This window comes from Taeniopygia guttata, chromosome 28, assembly GCF_048771995.1.
Source record: "Taeniopygia guttata chromosome 28, bTaeGut7.mat, whole genome shotgun sequence".
NCBI lineage: Eukaryota > Metazoa > Chordata > Aves > Passeriformes > Estrildidae > Taeniopygia > Taeniopygia guttata.
Window position 1 is genome coordinate 1,584,378 of NC_133053.1, and position 17,231 is coordinate 1,601,608.

A 17,231-nucleotide genomic window follows, 5' to 3' on the forward strand; every position below is an offset into this window, starting at 1 on the left:
TGATCTCTGGCCATGGAAAAGAGTTTTCAATCTTACAGGATCAATTACAAGCTCTGAGTGTTTTATATCAGTAATAATTAAATGTGGCACGGGTGCAAAAGTAAAATTTTAGGATTCTAGATTAGGGGTCCAAAGGGGACAAGATGGAGGAAATTGGGTGTGCCTTGTCCTTTTTCTCCTTCTTCATGCCCTCCATGTTTCACTGTGGTGTTGGCATTTTTCTGTTGGTTCAGGCTGGGGACACACTGTCCAACGTAGGTGACAGATATTGGCACGTTATTGTAAATCCAGCACAGGTAGTTTGTGGTATTTAATGTTTGTACCATCCCACTGAGGGCAGAGCCCCACACGCTGCCCTGCAGGACAGAGCTGCGGCAGGGCAGCAGAACATGTTAGAGATAAACAGAATAAACAACCTTGAAACCAGCACAGATGAATTATGGCAGCGGGGCTGACAGACAGAGACTTTTACAATCTGGGAATCACCAATAGCTCAGATTCCGACAGTGGGGGAGTGTTTTGGGGTGCCCTCCCCACCTTGCTCATCTTGTAGAAGACGTGGTGGAGGTTGGAGATGTTCTGGAACATGGTGATGTGACCTGTGAGGGTGGGAAACACCCACACCCCCCCAGCGCTCGGCTCTGCAGACAGAAACCGGCACGTTCAGCTCCCAAAAATGGGGTTTGATGAGGTTTAGGCCAGCCCACAGTGTTGTGTGATGCATTCCCAGCACTTTTATTAGCAAAACTGAGCAGTTTTTCACACCACGGGGCGGTGCTGCCCCCACCCAGCCCCTCAGTTGGCACCCTTGGGTGGCACCCGCCTGTGCCCGCCCCTCGGGCGTGCCCGCAGGCTGGCCAGCAGCCGCTGGAAGAAGAACTCGTTCTGGTATTCCAGCGGGACGAGGTGCTGCAGGAAGGGGGGCAGCTGGGCCCTGCTCAGCCCCACGCACACGGGGAGCACCCTGGGGCCATGCTGCTGGATGCTGCGGAACAGGTTCCACTGGGACACGCGCTGGCACCACCGGTCACCCACGGACCGGGCCGAGAGCAGCAGGATGGCCACGCGGCTGGCCTCGATGGCCTCCATGGCCGTCAGGATGGCAGATGTCCCGGCTGCTTGGTCCTGGTGCTCGGTGAAGCCCCGAAATCCCTCCTCCCTCAGGCGCTCCGCGATGCGGGACGCGACGTTGTCATCCTCGGGGATGTACCAGAGGGAGAAGTCGTAGGGAGCAGAGGATGTGCCACCCATGGGGGACGTGGCAGCCGCTTCAGGGGCAGAAGGAGGGGTGCAAGCCTTCATCCCAGCACCAGGAAGGTGCCACCGTGCCGGCCTGGCGGCTCCAGAGCTCCCTGACAAAAGGTCACTGGGGTGGCACAGCCGGGGCTGTCCCGCAAACCCGGATCCTCCGGATGCAGAAGGTTTTGGGGAGGTGAAAGCACAGCGTGGGGTGTCCCGAGGTGCCCACCGGGCTTCCTCAGAACGCTTTCTGCCTCATCTCGGCGATGCCGCGCTCCAGCGCCTCCCCGGCCCTCTGCAGCTCCCGGCGCCGCTCCCGCAGCTGCTCCCGGGACCGCTGCAGCCGCTGGTTCATCCCCACGTAGGAACGGATCTGCCGGTACCGCCGCTCCCGCTCCTCGGCCGCGGGCTCGGGGCAGCCTGGCGGGCACAACCGGGGCTCAGGGGGGCGGGATGGGGGTCCCCGCTGCCGCCCCTTCCCCAGCGGGGCTCACCTGGAGCGGGGCCGGGGTCCTGCGGGGGCTCGGCGGGGAGGAGGAACGCGGGGTCGGAGGGGGACGAGCCCTGAACGTCGGCCAGGATCTGCTCCACGCTGGGAGGCTCAGGGCGGGTGAGCAGCACCCGCTTGGCCTTGGAGCTCATCCCGGGGGGGGATCATGGGGGAGAGGCTGCGGGAGCGGGGAGGTGAGGGGCTGCGCTGCCCCCAGCCCGACAGACAGACACACAGACAGACAGACGGACCAGAACCCCCTCACTGTAACCCTGGATAGACAAACAGAACCCCCCCAACCTTCCCCTCCGGACAGACAGACAGACACCTCCCCTTCTCTATCCCCCCAAGGCGGACAGACCCCCTGTGCTGCCCTTTGGACAGACAGACGGACAGACAGACAGACAGACACCTGCCTGCCTCCCAAACAGACACACAGATGCCCCCCCCCAAGACAGACCGACTCCCTTCCCCCCAGACGGACAGACTCCCCCACCCCGCCCTTTGGACGGCCAGACAGACGGACAGGCCGCTCCTTGCCCCCGCCCCTGGACAGACAGACGGACAGACAGACAGACAGACAGGCAGAGCCCCACCCCCGCACTGACAAACCGGCCCCCTCCGCCCCCCGGACACACCGGCAGAGCCCCCCCGGTCCCCCCACCGGACAGACCGACCCCCGGGAGCGCGGACGGACAGACAGACGGACCCCCGGAACCCGGCCGCACTTCCGCCACGCCCCGTGACGTCATCGCAACAGCCCCGCCCCCTGCCCAGAGGCTCCGCCCCCAGCCGCTCTTAAAGGCGCCGCGCGGTGTCACGGAACACGCGGGGCGGGAGCGGCGCTCGGTGGGCACCGGGGTTTATTGGGGGGCTGGGGGACAACGGACTCGGACTGGAGAAATTCGGGATTCCGGGATGGCCGGTACCGTTAACAGGGCCATGCTGCCGGTACCGGTACCGGCGTCTGTATGGGGAACTTCGGTGCCAGAACGGAGGGTGCCGGTACCAGTACCGGGAGCACGGTGCCGGTACCAGCATCTTTAGTGCCGGTAGGAGGGACTTCGGTGCCAGAACGGAGGATGCTGGTACCGGTACCGGGAGCATGGTGCTGGTACCGGCGTCTGTAGTGCCGGTAGGAGGGACTTCGGTGCCAGAACGGAGGATGCCGGTCCCAGTACCGGAAGCACGGTGCCGGTACCGGCGTCTGTAGTGCCGGTAGGAGGGACTTCGGTGCCAGAACGAGGGATGGCGGTACCAGTACCGGGAGCACGGTGCCGGTACCGGCGTCTGTAGTGCCGGTAGGAGGAACTTCGGTGCCAGAACGGAGGATGCCGGTACCAGTACCGGGAGCACGGTGCCGGTACCGGCATCTGTATGGGGAACTTTGGTGCCAGAACGGAGGATGCCAGTATCAGTACCGGGAGCACGGTGCCGGTACCGATGCCCGTACCGGCGCTGTTAGTGCCGGTACCAATGGCCCCGGTGCCCCTCTCACTTCGCCTTCTGCACTAACTCTGTCAGGTTCAGGGATGCTCTGACGCCTGCGGAGACACGGATGGCGTTAGTGCCCGTCCCGGGGGCAGTGCCCGGTGTCCTGGGGCACTGCCCGGCCCCGCGTCACCGTCCCGCTGGGCACGGCGGTGACAGCCGGTCCTGCCGGGGAGCCCCGGGTCGGCAACAGCGCTGAGGGGACCGTGGGCACAGGGATGGACACGCGGATGGACGCACGGATGGGGTCTGGCTACGGAGAAGCGGGAGGGAAGCGCCTGCTCTACCCACGCCACGGGAGAACGGGCCGGTTGTGCGGGAGCAGAGCGGTTTTTGGGAGCAGGCCCCGTCCCCGCTCGGTACCTACGGGCAGGCTGGGCTGCGGGGCCACCCCGGCCGCCAGCCGGGCTCTGCTCTTGGCCAGAGTCTGCAGGACTGCACCGCGCAGCGCAGAGAGGAGAGAGAGGTTAGAGAGGGCACCGCGACCCCCGGGGCTCCTGGCACGGGGCTGGGCCCACGGGCACCAGAAGTAATTACCAATTAACGAGCTCGCTGGGCAAAGCGGGACACGGAGCAGGAGGGACACGGGGGACCGGAGTTACCTTCCCGGGTGACGGTGGAGGCCGCGTCCAGGGCCCTGGTGCCGATGTCACCCATCATGTTGTCCACGGCGCGGTGGTGCTTGAGGAAGAAGGGCCGGATGATGGTGCGGTAGATGACCTGGGAGCCGTTCCAGGGCACGGGGGCCATGCACCACACCAGGAACAGGCACTGCGGGCACAGCAGGGGCTCAGCTGCTCCAGGGCCACCCAGCAGTGCCCAAGGCTGCAGCTCACTGGAGGTCCCAGGATCTGAGCTTGTGGTGGTGTGTTTTTTATTTAATTTGATATTTGTTTAGTGCCTGGTCATACCCCCACCCATAATCTCCTCCTCTCCCCAGTTGTCAATGCTCCCTAGCTCTTGTTGTATTTTGTTAACGAAGTTTATATTATTTATATGCTATATTAATTTGCTTAAATATCAGAACTCTCCTTCTTTTATATAAGTGATTGGTAAGGTTACGATATAATTTTGTTGTATTTAGTGTATGAAGTTTACATTATTTGCATGTTGTATTAATTTCCTTAAACCGCAGATTTCTCCTTTCTTTTGTAAAAACAAAGGGGGAGATGTGGTGGTGTGTTTTTTATTTAATTTGATATTTGTTTACTGCCTGTTCATACCCCCACCCATAATCTCCTCCTCTCCCCAGCTGTCAATCTTCCCTAGCTCATCCCTAACCCCCTCCTCTCCAAGATGTCAATCCTCCCTTTCCCTGCCCCTTTCCCTGGAACATTCCCTGTCATTCCTACTAGTCCCCTCCCCTGCTTCCAGAGCCTTCCCTGTTTATTTAGTGAGGCTCAACACCCTATAGGTTACTTTGTGTTACTCCACTCCCCTGTTTTCCCTGATAGGTTTGTGCTATGTTAGTCCTGCCCCAAACTCCTCCCCTGCTATTCCCCTATTAGTTGCTGTTCCTAAACCCCTCCTCCTGAGTTCTGGTATAAAACCTTTGTTCGCCCTCCCAGGAGGGTCTTGGGGCTCAGTGAATAAATCCATCCTGTTCACCCCCAAGTCCCGTGTCGCCTCCATCTGTCCCCACGCCCATAACCGGGGCTGCAGAGCTTCACAGGGGGAGCAGCCGCCCGTTCTCGTCCCTCACCGCCCAGCACATCTGCGCTCAGGGTATCGCATGAGAGGAGCTGACCATGACACAACACCCTCTGATGCCTTCAGTTCCAGCTTTCACGTATTCCAGGCTCTGTACTGCATTAATTTATAACTCTGGACTTCACAGCAAGTTCTCCTCACAGCTCAGGCACACAATCCTTTTCCAGCGCCAGAACCAAGGACGCCGCTGCAGCTTCAGGCCCAAAAAGTATCAACAACAGCAAATTTAGGAGAGCAAACTTGGGTGCATGGGACGGCATAACCCACAGCTGGAATTGGGCAATTCACCCCAAAATGGACCAAAACTTAGAAAGTGTGAAAAGCCAAGACCCGGATGGGTCCATCTTGGGTGTAGCCACGGCCGGGCTCTCACACTGCCCAAGGTGGATCCTGCGGAAGGTTTTTAATAAATCCCTGCTTTATTCCTTTCACACCATCTAGCCTCTGTTTCTGGGAGCCTCTTTGGGCATCTCCACCCGGTGCTCAGAGCCCAGCAGAGCAGCTCAGCTCCTCCTGTGCAGCCGTGGCACGGGAGGAGCCGGCACCGCCGTTACCTTCCCGGCGTAGTAGAAGGGGAACCAGTAGAGGAAAAGGTCGGAGAAGAACTCGGCGATGCTGAAGACGCCGTAGACCACCCAGTAGGTGAGCCACATGGTGTCATCCTCCTTGCTGTTGCTCTCGATGGCTTTGATGCTGAGGAAGGAAACAAGGAAGGAAGGAATGAAACAAGGAAACAATGAAGGAAGCAAGGATGGAAAGAAGGAAGGAAGGAAAGAAGGAAGGAAGGAAACAAGGAAGGAAGGAAACAAGGAAACAAGGAAAGAAACAAGGAAGGAAGGAAGGAAGGAAGGAAGGAAGGAAGGAAGGAAGGAAGGAAGGAAGGAAGGAAGGAAGGAAGGAAGGAAGGAAGGAAGGAAGGAAGGAAGGAAGAAAGGAAGGAAACAAGGAAGGAAGCAAGGAAGGAAAAAAGGAAAGAACGGAAGGAAAGAAGGAAGGAAAGAAGGAAGGAAAGAAGTAAACAAGGAAGGAAAGAAGTAAGGAAGGAAACAAGTAAGGAAGAAAGTAAACAAGGAAGGAAACAAGGAAAGAAACAAGGAAGGAAAGAAGGAAAGAAGGAAAGAAGGAAGGAAGGAAACAAGGAAGGAAGCAAGGAAGGAAGGAAACAAGGAAACAAGGAAAGAAACAAGGAAGGAAGGAAGGAAACAAGGAAGGAAGGAAACAAGGAAGGAAGGAAACAAGGAAACAAGGAAAGAAACAAGGAAGGAAGGAAGGAAGGAAGGAAGGAAGGAAGGAAGGAAGGAAGGAAGGAAGGAAGGAAGGAAGGAAGGAAGGAAGGAAGGAAGGAAGGAAGGAAGGAAGGAAGGAAGGAAGGAAGGAAGGAAGGAAGGAAGGAAGGAAGGAAGGAAACAAGGAAAGAAGGAAGGAAGAAAGGAAGGAAACAAGGAAGGAAGCAAGGAAGGAAAAAAGGAAAGAACGGAAGGAAAGAAGGAAGGAAAGAAGGAAGGAAAGAAGTAAACAAGGAAGGAAAGAAGTAAGGAAGGAAACAAGTAAGGAAGAAAGTAAACAAGGAAAGAAACAAGGAAGGAAAGAAGGAAGGAAACAAGGAAGGAAGGAAGAAAGGAAGGAAAAGAGGAAGGAAGGAAAAAAGGAAGGAAACAAGGAAACAAGTAAGGAAGGAAACAAGGAAGAAAGTAAACAAGGAAGGAAACAAGGAAAGAAACAAGGAAGGAAGGAAGGAAGGAAACAAGGAAGAAAGGAAGGAAGGAAGAAAGGAAGGACACGGCTGCTGCAGTCCTGGGCTGGCTCCACCTTCCCAAATCCCCCAGCCCGGAGGGAACCTGCCCACTGGCTGCTCTGGGCTGGCACGCTCCCAGCCTTTCCAGGAAGGTCTCAAGTGCTTCCCAGCCATAATCGCCTCTGGGCCGAGCAGGGAGACCCTCAGCGAAGGGCAGGGAGCGCTCTCCAGGTGTGGGCCAGCTACTTACGAGAGGTAGGCGGGGTAGACGAAGCCGATGAGGTTGCAGAGCAGGGAAGCGCCGTAGCCGAACATGAGGTAGAGCCCCAGGAAAGCCAGGGAGCCTGCGGGGCACAGGGGATGCTCTGCAGCCTGCTGCCACCAGGGGAGACCCCGCTCGGTCTCCTGAGCGGGATTCTCATCCCAGAGCAGCAACGGGCCGTGTGCCAGGGGGTAAATTCCACGTGGCGGAGGTGCTCGATGGAACGAGGCACGCGGCGGAGGCTGCTCCCCCCCGAGGGAGCCGTGACCCCCTCCCCTGGCTGGGATGGGACTTCACCACCCCAATCTCGCAGCACTTTCGCCCCTTGAGCGGAGCCAGGGCGGCAGGAGACGCCGAAAACACGCCTATGGTCCAAAGTCAAGGCTCCGCTCGGCTCCGCAAGGCTCCGCTCGGCTCCCCCCGCGCGGGGCCCGGAGCCGCCGGGAATTCCCGGAGCTCCGGTTCAAGGACGAGCCCTGAGCCCCGAGCAGGCGCTCCCGAGGCCGAGCAGCCCGGCAGAGGAAGGCTCGAGGCCGAGCAGCCCGGCAGAGGAAGGCTCAGCTCCCCTGGGAGCTGCAATCCAATCCTGCTGCCCTGCCGCTCAATTAGATCGCTCAATTAAAATTGGAGCCGTCAGGGGCTGGAGCCTGCCCAGCGCCCGGACGCTCGGGACGCTCGCAGGAGGCTGCAGAGGAGCTGGGAGAAGGTGGACACGGAGCTTTTGGGCAGGAAAACCTCAGGGATACTCGGGATGGAGCACTTTGTGTGTCCCACCGGAACAAACTCCTCCAGCAGCAGCGAGAAACTGGGAATTAACCTGACTGTGCTGGTGAATTAAAGTCCTTGCTCGGGTTTTGAGAGTGGATAATCCCAGCTCTGCTCCCGGCAGCATTCCTGGCCTGAGCTCCAGGGCACCCACAGCTCCGGGTCTTTCCTGGGACACTGGGCAGGAGCAAAGTGGCTTTGGAACAATCCCAAACCTCCCTCCAAGGAGGGCAGGCAGGTCCAGGCAGTGCTGGGTTTCATTCCCCAAGAGCCTTAGAAGGGATTTCGCTGGATTTAAACTCCCAGAGAAATTTATGTAACAGCAAAACCCCAGGGAAGGTTTCGCTGAGGGAGCAGCTTGGAGGTGGTGCTGCCCAGAGGTTGCTCCAAACCCCAGCCCATGGGCTCAAACACAAATTAGGGACTGCTCCAGAGCTATGGGAGGGAGAAATTGGGAATTTTTAGTTCAGCAACAGCTTCTCCTTTCCAGGACAGGGACCCAGAATGTGGAACCATCCCTTTTTGGTGGGGCCACTCTTGTTCTACCCCCAAAGTCCATCACGGCTGAGCCTGACCAAATCCCCGGGATTGTTTTGCTTGGAAGATGCCTGAGTGGCACCAAATCTCCAACTGGAGCACGTGGAGGATGCCAGTTCAAGTTGGCAGAGAGGGCACAGGGCCGAGGGTCAGAGGAGAGGGGGCACGGCGTGCCAGGAGGAGGATCCCTGGGGAGAATCCGGCTGGTTCCTCATTAATGAACAACAGGGATCCGGTTAAAGGGCGGATCCACACGGTCCCACCGGTGGGACACGGGGACGAGCTGCCATCCCCAGTGCCCCATCTGACCCACCACGATCTGGGGGCTCACCCAGAATAGGGACCCCCCCGTCAGGGCCAGGGGTCTCGAGGGTCTCTCTGACACCTCTGACACTCGGACCCTTCAGAGCTTTGGGGTTCCGGGATTCGGTGCCTGCGGAAGGCGAGGGCAGCGCGGTGACAGCGATGTCACCCCCGGCACCCCCACCCCCTCCGCACCCCCAAACCAGCGCGGTCCTGCCTGCCCTCCCCGTGCCCTCGTGCTGAGCCCAGAGCCACGGTGAGCAGCTGCTAAGACACCCACGATACGGGGGACAAAGGGACAGAACCGGGGCGAACCGGGGAGGCCCCGCGGTACCGGTCGCACCTGTGGCCAGGTAAAGCCGTTGGACGCCGGTACGGGCTTCCAGCCGAGCCAGCAGGTCGCCGATGGGGCCGGGGCTGTGGAGGAAGCGCTCCAGGCGCTGCTGCACGGAGCCCATGGCAGCGGTGGCGGCGGTGAAGCGGCGGCGGCGGCCCCGGAGCGGCCCCGGTGCGACCCCGGCCCGGTGAGCGCTCCGCTGGGGGCGTGTCCGGGGGCGTGGCCAGCGGGAACGGGGCGGTGCCCAGCGGAGGGGCGCGGCCAATGGGAGGGCGGGGCTGGGATCAGCGGGCCAATCAGGCGCGGCCGTGCGGGGGGCGGGGCCGACGCTGTTGCCATGGCAGCGCGGCCTCATGGCGGCCCGGCCCGGCCCGGCGCTGCCGCTGCTCCCGGTGCTGCTCCCGGTGCTGCTCCCGTTGCTGCTCCCGCTGCTGCTCCCGGTGGCCGCCGCCGCCCCTCCGGGCCCTGCCAAGCCCCGAGTCTATCTCAGCAGCTGGGCCGTGCGGGTGGCGGCGGGGCGGAGGGACGCCCGGGCTCTGGCCCGCCGGCACGGGCTGCTCTACCTGGGCCAGGTGCGGCCCGGGCGGGGAAGGCGGGCCCGGCCCACCCCGTGTGCCTTTGGCCCGGTCTTCTTGCTGGTAGCCGCCCGGTGTTCGTCCCCTTCGCTTGTCCCATGGGCAGGGACGTATTCCATTAGGCCGCGTTGCTCCAAGCCCCGTCCAACACTTGCTCAACACTTCCCCTCCAACCCTTCCTGGGAATGTGGGAATTCTGTGCCAGCGTCCCCCCGGGCTCAGAGCAAACGGCCTCTGAGCGTGCAGGGGTCAGCGAGGGACCCCCGAGGCACCCACCCCCTCCCCAGGGCTCGGCGCTGTCCCCAAGTGACACTTTCTGCCTGTCCTGCTCGTGTTCAATCCACCCTTGTGACCTGCAAACCCCTGGGGCCCCAGAAAAGCTCAGAGCAGCTCTTTGTGCCCGCAGGTGATGGAGGGAGAGCCCTTCCATCACTTCAGCCACCGCGGCAGCCGGCAGAGAGCCCTGAGCCGGCACTGGGGGTGGCACATGCGGCTCACCAGGGACCCCCAGGTAGGGAGGAAGGTCTGGGGGACCAGGGGACAGCGGTGGGCAGGCACAGCCCGGTGCCCACAGCGCTGCCCCCCGCCCAGGTCCTGTGGTTTGAGCAGCAGACGGTGAAAAGACGCTCCAAGAGAGGCACGGGAGTGGTGCCCACGGACCCCTGGTTCCCCAAGCAGTGGTACATGGTGAGACCCGGCTGCTTCCCCTCCTCATCCCCACCCCTGTTGTGGGATGGAGGGGAGCAGTGGCACAGCCAGTGCCCCCTCCCTGCTCAGCACCATCCCAGGGGCACAGGATTGGGTCTGGATTGTTCTGGGGTATCCCCAGGGAGGGAAACCCCACAGCCCCTCTGGGCTCTGTGCAGGGGAATTCCTGGGATCAGTCCCTGGCCCTTCCTCTGGTGCCATTTCTGGGCATGGGCCCTGCCCTGAGCCCTCCCAGGGCAGCAGCCAGGGACACGCAGGGCTGAGGGCCCCTCTCAAGGCTGAACAGCCCCAACTCCCTCAGCTTTTCCTTGTCAGGATGTTCCAATCCCTTCCTCAACCTTGTGACCCTGCACTGGACCCACTCTGGGAGCTGCACGTCCCAAGGAGCCCAGAGATGGGCACAGCACCCCAGAGATGGGCACAGCACCCCAGAGATGGGCACAGCACCCCAGACTGGGCACAGCGCCCCAGAGATGGGCACAGCACCCCAGAGATGGGCACAGCACCCCAGAGCTGGGCATAGCACCCCAGAGATGGGCACAGCACCCCAGAGATGGGCACAGCGCCCCAGAGATGGGCACAGCACCCCAGAGATGGGCACAGCGCCCCAGACTGGGCACAGCACCCCAGAGATGGGCACAGCACCCCAGACTGGGCACAGCACCCCAGATATGGGGGCACAGCGCCCCAGAAGCGCCTCCAGGGCCGAGCAGAGGGCAGGATCCCTCCGTGCCCGCTGGCAGTGCCCTTCCCAGCGCCCCACGCAGACACAACCGCCACTAATGCCGGCACTGATGAGGCAGCAGGGCTCCGCGAGGTGACCCCGGCTGGTGATCAGATTTAATCTGTTTTCCAGAACAACGACGTCCATCCCGACCTGAACATCCTCACGGCCTGGAGCAGAGGCTACACGGGGCTGGGGGTGGTGCTGGCTGTCCTGGACGATGGGCTGGAGAAGGATCATCCCGACCTGGCCGCCAACTACGTAATTATGGGGGGTCCAGGGAGCTGCTCCTCCAGGGAGGGGGGGTCGATGCTTTCAGCCCACCTCCAGCGCTCCTGGTGGGAGCTCGGCCCCTCCAGGGCTGGATCCAGGGTTTGGAGCCTCCCACGGTGCAATCTCACATTGGGGAATGTTCCAGCTTGTCCACGCAGCGGAGCCCCCGGAGAGGTGTGATTCCAGCAGCTGCAGAGGCAGCACAGCGGGCAAACCCTCCTGGGGAAGGACAAACAGTCCTGAACTCTGCCAGGGCTCCTCTCCCGGGTCACCCTCAGGGCTGGCCTCTGTCAAACAGCAAAGCTGTGCTGCTTTCAGCCCCTCCTGCACAACCCCAGAGCCACCCAGGCTGGAAAAGGGCTTCAGGATCATCCAGTCCAACCTGTGCCCACCTTCTCGCCAGCCCAGAGCGCCCAGTGCCACCTCCAGCCCTTCCGTGGGCACCTCCAGGGACTCCAAACCTCCCTGGGCAGCCCCTGCCAAGGCCTGCCCGCCTTTTCCATGGGGAAATTCCTGCTGAGGTCCCACCAGGCACAGCCTGAGGCTGTTCTCTCCTGTCCTTGTGCCCCCTGCTCCTCCTTTTCTCTGGGCTGAGCCCCTTGCCCAGCTCCCTTCCCTCTCAGGACTCGGTTTAGCTCCCAGAGCAGCTGGGCACGAAGGGGCCCCGCTGTCCCCCGGGCTGGCAGGCGGGTCCCTCGGCGGTGCCAGCGCCGGGCTGGGTGCCAGGCGCCTGTGCCAAGCTGTCACAGCCCTGCCGGGCGCTCACGCCGCTGCCTCGCCGTGTAACAGGACCCGCTGGCCAGCTACGACTTCAACAGCAACGACCCCGACCCCCAGCCCCGATACAGCGACGGCGACAAGAACTGGTGGGTCCTGCCCAGCCCCCCACACTGGGGGGGTCAGCTCTGGGGCTGTCCCAGGCCCCCCACCCCTCTCAGGGTCACTGTGTCCCCCCCAGGCACGGCACACGCTGCGCGGGGGAAGTGGCAGCCGTGGCCAACAACGGAATCTGCGGTGCCGGCGTCGCCTACAACGCCAAAATCGGAGGTGAGATGTTGCTCCTCTGTGAGGGAAGCTGGAAATCAGCTCCAGCCCCCTGTGGGGCTGCTCTGGGCTTTACAGGGGTGGGCAGGGTGGGTGCTGCCCCACACCTGCGGTGCCGGCATCGCCTACAGCGCCAAAATTAGAGGGGAGATGTTGGGAAGGAATTTAGAAATCAGCTCCAGCCCCCTGTGCAGATGCAGGAGCTCAGGTGGGGCTGCTCTGGGCTTCACAAGGTGGGTGCTGCCCCACATCAGGCTCGGTGCTGCCAAGGCTTTGATGCTCAGCCCACACCAGCAGGGCAGGCTCAGGCTCTGCTGTGGAAGTGAAGGTGGCAAAGGGGGATTAAAAGCCAGGAGCGTTCACTGGGCTTAATTACAAAAGGCTTAATGAGGAGCTTTGGGAAGGGCACAGACACGAGGGGATCTCCTTAGGGCAGGGGCAGTGAAAGCTCCGGGCCCTGCCCTCGGTGTGGCTCGTGTGTGGCTCCCGTCCCCTCGGAGCCACCTCGGCCTCTCCCGCCCGGTGCCGTCCCCCAGGCGTGCGGATGCTGGACGGCTCCATCACGGACATGGTGGAGGCCCAGGCCCTGAGCCTGCAGCCCCAGCACATCCACATCTACAGCGCCAGCTGGGGCCCCGAGGACGATGGCAGGACGGTGGACGGGCCGGGAGTCCTGGCTGCGGCCGCTTTCCACAGAGGGGTGGTCCAGGTAAGCCCAGCCTGGCCTCGGGGGTCACAGGGACACGAGGACACCCTGCTCACCCCCCTCTGCTCTTCCACAGGGACGGGGTGGGCTGGGCTCCATCTTCATCTGGGCCTCGGGCAACGGTGGCACCAACTACGACAACTGCAACTGCGACGGGTACACCAACAGCATCTACACGGTGTCGGTGGGCAGCGTCCTGGGGGACGGGCAGCGGCCCCGCTACGGCGAGAGCTGCCCCGCCATCCTCACCACCACCTACAGCAGCAGGACCAGCAGCGAGGTGCAGATGGTGAGTGTCACAGCAGCTCTGCCAGAGCCGCAGCTCCGGGCCAGGCACCGACCCAGCACCGGGCTGCTGCCCGCCCGCCTCGGCTCGGGGTCTGTGTCCCGAAAGGAGAATTTGCTGAAGGGACCTGTTATGTGTAGTAGATATAATTCATACATATAGCACATCTAATGTGATATTGAATATTTGTTAGAACGATTGGAAACTGATTTACAAGTAAGAAGGTAGGGCTGGCCAGGAGATGGGCCATGGCTGGGGAGATACAGAAACCCCAGGTGCTGATTGTGTGAACAACCCCAGATGGATATCATGGAAATCCTGAGGCAGATCCATGTGAATACAGCGTTCCTGAATTCCCATAAATTTCATCAAGGGATTCAACAAACTCCGGGCACTGATTTGTTCTCCCTCATCACCAAAAAAAGAGAATCTTATTAACATATAGACTCTGAATAGAAGAAAAAACTGATTGCTGAAATCTTGGCCTCAGGAGGAATTTTCCCTATAAAAACCACTTGTGCCAGGATGGAGGTGTGTGGGCATGGAGGAAAACCTCTGCTGAGGCTGAATTCTGGTGCCCACCCCGGGCTCAGCTCTGTTCTTTCCTTGTGGCTGGCTAGGTAGAATTGGATTGCAAAACGAATACTTTATTTTTTCATATTAATTTGGCTGGACAAATTTTCATTTACAACAGTACCCAACTGCAGGCAGCTTTCTTGGAAACCATCCTGAGACCCCCCCTGTCCCCCCAGGTGACCACTGACCTGCACCACCGCTGCACAGACAAACACACCGGCACCTCCGCCTCGGCCCCGCTGGCCGCGGGCATGGTGGCCCTGGCGCTGGAGGCCAAGTAGGTGACACCGAGACAGAGGGACACCACCCAGGGAGAGCAGGGGGTGAGAAAGGGGAGGGGCAGCAGGAAGGTTGGGTTCCCCCAGGGCCATGGGAGAGCAGGAGGGTTGTCCCCTGGAGCTCTTTGCTCCCGTTTTGGCACCAAAGGAGGTTGTGGGGGGATCAGCTTGGGCTGACGGTTGCTCTGCCACCCCAGAAGAACCAAATCTCCTCGTTAAAAACTAACCCAGACCTCTGCCCTGCATCCTCCTTGCTTCCAGCCCAGCCCTGAGCTGGCGTGACCTGCAGCACCTGATCATCAGGGCCTCCAGACCCGCTCACCTGCAGGCAGAGGACTGGGCTGAGAACGGCGCCGGGCGCAGGGGTGAGTGCAGAGCCCCTCCAACACCTTCCAGCAGCCCCCTGGTGGCACCCAGGGGCTCACGGGTCCCTCTCTTGGGTGGCACCTCGTCCCAGTGAGCCACTACTATGGCTACGGGCTGCTGGACGCGGGGCTGCTGGTGCAGGCGGCCTCCACGTGGACGGGGACGCGGCCCCAGGAGAAGTGTTCCATCCAGGCTGTCCAGGTGCCCAGGTAAGGGACAGTCACCCCAGCTCCAGCCTCCCATGGGGACTTGCTGTGCCCACCAAAGAGTGATCTGTGCTGTGCTTGGAGCCCCCTGGCAGGGGAGGGACTGCCCTCCTCACCTGCAGCGTGTCCTCGGCAGGGACATCGGCTCCAGGCTCACCATCTCCACGGATGCCTCCTCCTGCTCCAAGAGCATCCGCTCCCTGGAGCACGTCCAGGTGCAGCTGTCCCTGAGCTACAGCCGCAGGGGGGACCTGCTGGTGGCTCTGAGCAGCCCCATGGGGACCAAATCCACACTGGTGACAGTGCGGTAAGGACAGACGGGAGCACCGGCGCTCCCCAGGCTCCCAAAAAAGGGCTCACTGAGCCCAAAACTCCTCTGCAGCCCTGCCCCTTGGGAAGTGCCCCCTCGGAGCAAGCACAGGGTGACCCTTCAGGTCACACCCTGCCCCTGCAGACCCCCGGGCTGGCACTCCCAGCTCTGCTCTCCTCCTCCAGCCCCTACGACACCAGCCAGGACGGCTACAAGGACTGGACCTTCATGTCCACACACTTCTGGGATGAGAACCCCAAGGGGATCTGGACCCTCCAGCTGGAGAACAGGGGTGATGCCCAGAACACAGGTGGGTGCCCCATGGAGATGGAACCCCATTTTTACTGGGGTCACCCTGTGCTTGGTCATGCTTCTTCCCCCCCCCCACCCCATGGATGGGCAATTTGTTGGGTTCTCCTTCCTGGCCACAAGCGCTCTGGTGTTTGAGGGTCTCCATGGATGTTGGAATCTGTGGGTATTGATGATTCAAAGATTGTAAAAGTCTCTGTGTGTCAGCCCCACTGCCAAAGCAGAAGCCATAATTGGTCTGTGCTGGTTTCAAGGTTGTTTATTCAGTTTATCTCTAACATGTTCTGCTGCCCTGCCGCAGCTCTGTCCTGCAGGGCAGCGTGTGGGGCTCTGCCCTCAGTGGGATGTTACAAACATTAAATACCACAAACTACCTGTGCTGGATTTACAATAACGTGCCAATATCTGTCACCTACGTTGGACAGTGTGTCCCCAGCCTGAACCAACAGAAAAATGCCAACACCACAGTGAAACATGGAGGGCATGAAGAAGGAGAAAAAGGACAAGGCACACCCAATTTCCTCCATCTTGTCCCCTTTGGACCCCTAATCTAGAATCCTAAAATTTTACCTTTGCACCCGTGCCACACTTAATTATTACTGATATCAAACACTCAGAGCTGGTAATTGATCCTGTAAGATTGAAAACTCTTTTCCATGGACAGAGATCACAGACAGTGTCTCTGGGGGCTCTGTCCAGGGGGGTTCCTGACCCCTGCCAGGGTCCCAGGGCAGCCAGAGGGAAGCCCTGGGTTCCCACACCTGGCCAGCACAGGGCCGGGAGCAGGACACACCCCAAGAGCTTCCAGCCCCCTGTCCCTCACCTGGCAGCCCCTGTCCCTCGTGTCCCAGGCCGGCTGACCAGCTTCACGCTGCACCTGCACGGCACGGACGAGGACATGCCAGCCAGGCGCTCCGCAGCCACCGCCAGCACCGAGTGCCTCAGGAGGGACGAGCAGGGAGGCTGCCAGGGTGAGCCAGGCTTTGTGGGGACACAGTGACAATGCTCCGCTGCCCAGGCCTCACCCCAGCCTCTCTCCACAGACTGTGGCCGCTCCCTGTACACCCACCACGGCTCCTGCCTGCCCTACTGCCCCCCACGCCACTACGGAGCCACCCGTGGGGACACCGCCCGCGTCTGTGCCAGCTGCCACCCCTCCTGCTACACCTGCCAGGGCGCTTTGGCCAACAACTGCACGTCCTGTCCCTCGGGTCACACCTTCCAGGATGTCACCCACAGCTGCCAGGACCCCTCAGGGGGCTCCCCCAGCCCAGGGGGGCTGCCCAGGGCGCTGCTGCTCCTCGCTGGCCTGGCCTGTGGCAGCCTGGTGCTGGCAGCGCTGCTGTACCCCGCCTGTCGCCCGCTGCTCCGTGCCAGGAGGGCACAGTGACACCAGCCTGGGCTGCAGGGACAGCCCTGGGCAGAGCAGGGATCCCAAATAAACCGGTTTGTTGCTTTTCCAGCCGCCCTCTCCTCCCTCCCCATGGTTATTTCCCTTCCCAGCAGCGATTGGGATGGTCCCACCCGTGTCCAGCTGTGTGAGGGGACAGGACAGAGACATCCCCGGGGGGCTGGGAGCCCTGTGCCCTTTCCCAGGTGCAGAGGGACAAGATGTGACATGTGTGTGACGTGTCCCCAAACAGCTGCGCCCACATGGACACAGCAGGAGCCCGGCCACGAGCCCAAGTGGTCTCTGCCAGGGCGGAGGCAGCCGAGGCCAGCCCAGAACCCCTCCAGAGTCCCCAACTCCTGCTCACCAGCAGCTTTAGGCCTTAAAAAAGGGGTGCCGAGGTGGCTGTGCCCCGGTCACTCTGTCCCACAGGGACTGGCACAGTGGCAGCTGTGCCCCAGCATGCAGCAGCCACAGCGCTGGGCACGGGTGGCACAGGGAGAGCTGCCAGCCACCAGCCCCGTGCCAGGACCCTGGACTGCCCCAGGACACCGGGGGGAGGTTTGTGTCCCCCCCTTCCCCGGCTGTGCTGTCCCCAGCGCAGCGTGTTT

The 17,231-nt window shown here is 61.2% G+C and overlaps 3 protein-coding genes and 1 long non-coding RNA gene across 11 annotated transcripts; 1 reads left to right on the top strand and 3 right to left on the bottom strand.

Moving 5' to 3' along the window:
• Positions 1–711: 711 nt before the first annotated feature.
• C28H19orf25 (chromosome 28 C19orf25 homolog) lies at positions 712–2,514 on the bottom strand. 5 transcript variants are annotated; one of them, XM_032743822.3, is made up of 3 exons: positions 2,439–2,514; positions 1,734–1,907; positions 712–1,659 (listed from the first exon to the last, which is right to left on the bottom strand). In XM_032743822.3, the coding sequence occupies exons 2-3, from the start codon at positions 1,879–1,881 to the stop codon at positions 1,478–1,480; spliced, it is 330 nt and encodes a 109-aa protein (XP_032599713.1). In that variant the 5' UTR covers positions 1,882–1,907; positions 2,439–2,514; the 3' UTR covers positions 712–1,477. The 5 variants fall into 5 exon arrangements, with proteins under 5 accessions (XP_032599713.1, XP_032599711.1, XP_032599710.1 ...); XM_032743820.3 differs by having other exon boundaries at positions 2,407–2,504; XM_032743819.3 differs by having other exon boundaries at positions 2,403–2,504.
• Positions 2,515–2,574: 60 nt separating this feature from the next.
• On the bottom strand, positions 2,575–9,115 carry REEP6 (receptor accessory protein 6). 2 transcript variants are annotated; one of them, XM_032743816.3, is made up of 6 exons: positions 8,876–9,115; positions 6,916–7,009; positions 5,485–5,623; positions 3,823–3,991; positions 3,588–3,655; positions 2,575–3,273 (listed from the first exon to the last, which is right to left on the bottom strand). In XM_032743816.3, exons 1-6 carry the CDS (start codon positions 8,988–8,990, stop codon positions 3,256–3,258), a joined length of 603 nt encoding a protein of 200 aa, XP_032599707.3. In that variant the 5' UTR covers positions 8,991–9,115; the 3' UTR covers positions 2,575–3,255. The 2 variants fall into 2 exon arrangements, with proteins under 2 accessions (XP_032599707.3, XP_032599708.3); XM_032743817.3 differs by lacking the exon at positions 3,588–3,655 and having other exon boundaries at positions 8,876–9,112.
• On the top strand, positions 7,009–16,692 carry PCSK4 (proprotein convertase subtilisin/kexin type 4). Of its 3 annotated transcripts, none has more exons than XM_072919280.1 (15): positions 7,009–8,788; positions 9,851–9,955; positions 10,036–10,131; positions 11,009–11,137; positions 11,939–12,015; positions 12,108–12,196; positions 12,730–12,902; positions 12,976–13,188; positions 13,938–14,038; positions 14,301–14,404; positions 14,497–14,614; positions 14,748–14,918; positions 15,107–15,231; positions 16,082–16,201; positions 16,274–16,692. In XM_072919280.1, the coding sequence occupies exons 2-15, from the start codon at positions 9,854–9,856 to the stop codon at positions 16,618–16,620; spliced, it is 1,965 nt and encodes a 654-aa protein (XP_072775381.1). In that variant the 5' UTR covers positions 7,009–8,788; positions 9,851–9,853; the 3' UTR covers positions 16,621–16,692. The 3 variants fall into 3 exon arrangements, with proteins under 3 accessions (XP_072775381.1, XP_072775380.1, XP_030112657.4); XM_030256797.4 differs by lacking the exon at positions 7,009–8,788 and adding an exon at positions 9,181–9,441; XM_072919279.1 differs by lacking the exons at positions 7,009–8,788; positions 16,082–16,201 and adding an exon at positions 9,177–9,441.
• LOC140680759 (uncharacterized) lies at positions 10,945–11,821 on the bottom strand. Its single transcript, XR_012052140.1, has 2 exons — positions 11,678–11,821; positions 10,945–11,368 (listed from the first exon to the last, which is right to left on the bottom strand). It is a non-coding gene; the product is annotated as an uncharacterized lncRNA (long non-coding RNA).
• Positions 16,693–17,231: the final 539 nt, after the last annotated feature.

Coding starts and splice junctions, on each gene's coding strand:
- C28H19orf25 (XM_032743822.3), bottom strand. CDS start 1,881: ATGAGCTCCAAGGCCAAGCGGGTGCTGCTCACCCGCCCTGAGCCTCCC. Junction 1,660..1,733: donor GGACCCCGGCCCCGCTCCAG/GTGAGCCCCGCT, acceptor TGTGCCCGCCAG/GCTGCCCCGAGCCCGCGGCC.
- REEP6 (XM_032743816.3), bottom strand. CDS start 8,990: ATGGGCTCCGTGCAGCAGCGCCTGGAGCGCTTCCTCCACAGCCCCGGC. Junction 7,010..8,875: donor ACGGCTTTACCTGGCCACAG/GTGCGACCGGTA, acceptor TGTGCCCCGCAG/GCTCCCTGGCTTTCCTGGGG. Junction 3,656..3,822: donor CTCCACCGTCACCCGGGAAG/GTAACTCCGGTC, acceptor TGCGCGGTGCAG/TCCTGCAGACTCTGGCCAAG.
- PCSK4 (XM_030256797.4), top strand. CDS start 9,223: ATGGCGGCCCGGCCCGGCCCGGCGCTGCCGCTGCTCCCGGTGCTGCTC. Junction 12,903..12,975: donor TCCACAGAGGGGTGGTCCAG/GTAAGCCCAGCC, acceptor GCTCTTCCACAG/GGACGGGGTGGGCTGGGCTC. Junction 14,039..14,300: donor GCCCTGGCGCTGGAGGCCAA/GTAGGTGACACC, acceptor CCTTGCTTCCAG/CCCAGCCCTGAGCTGGCGTG.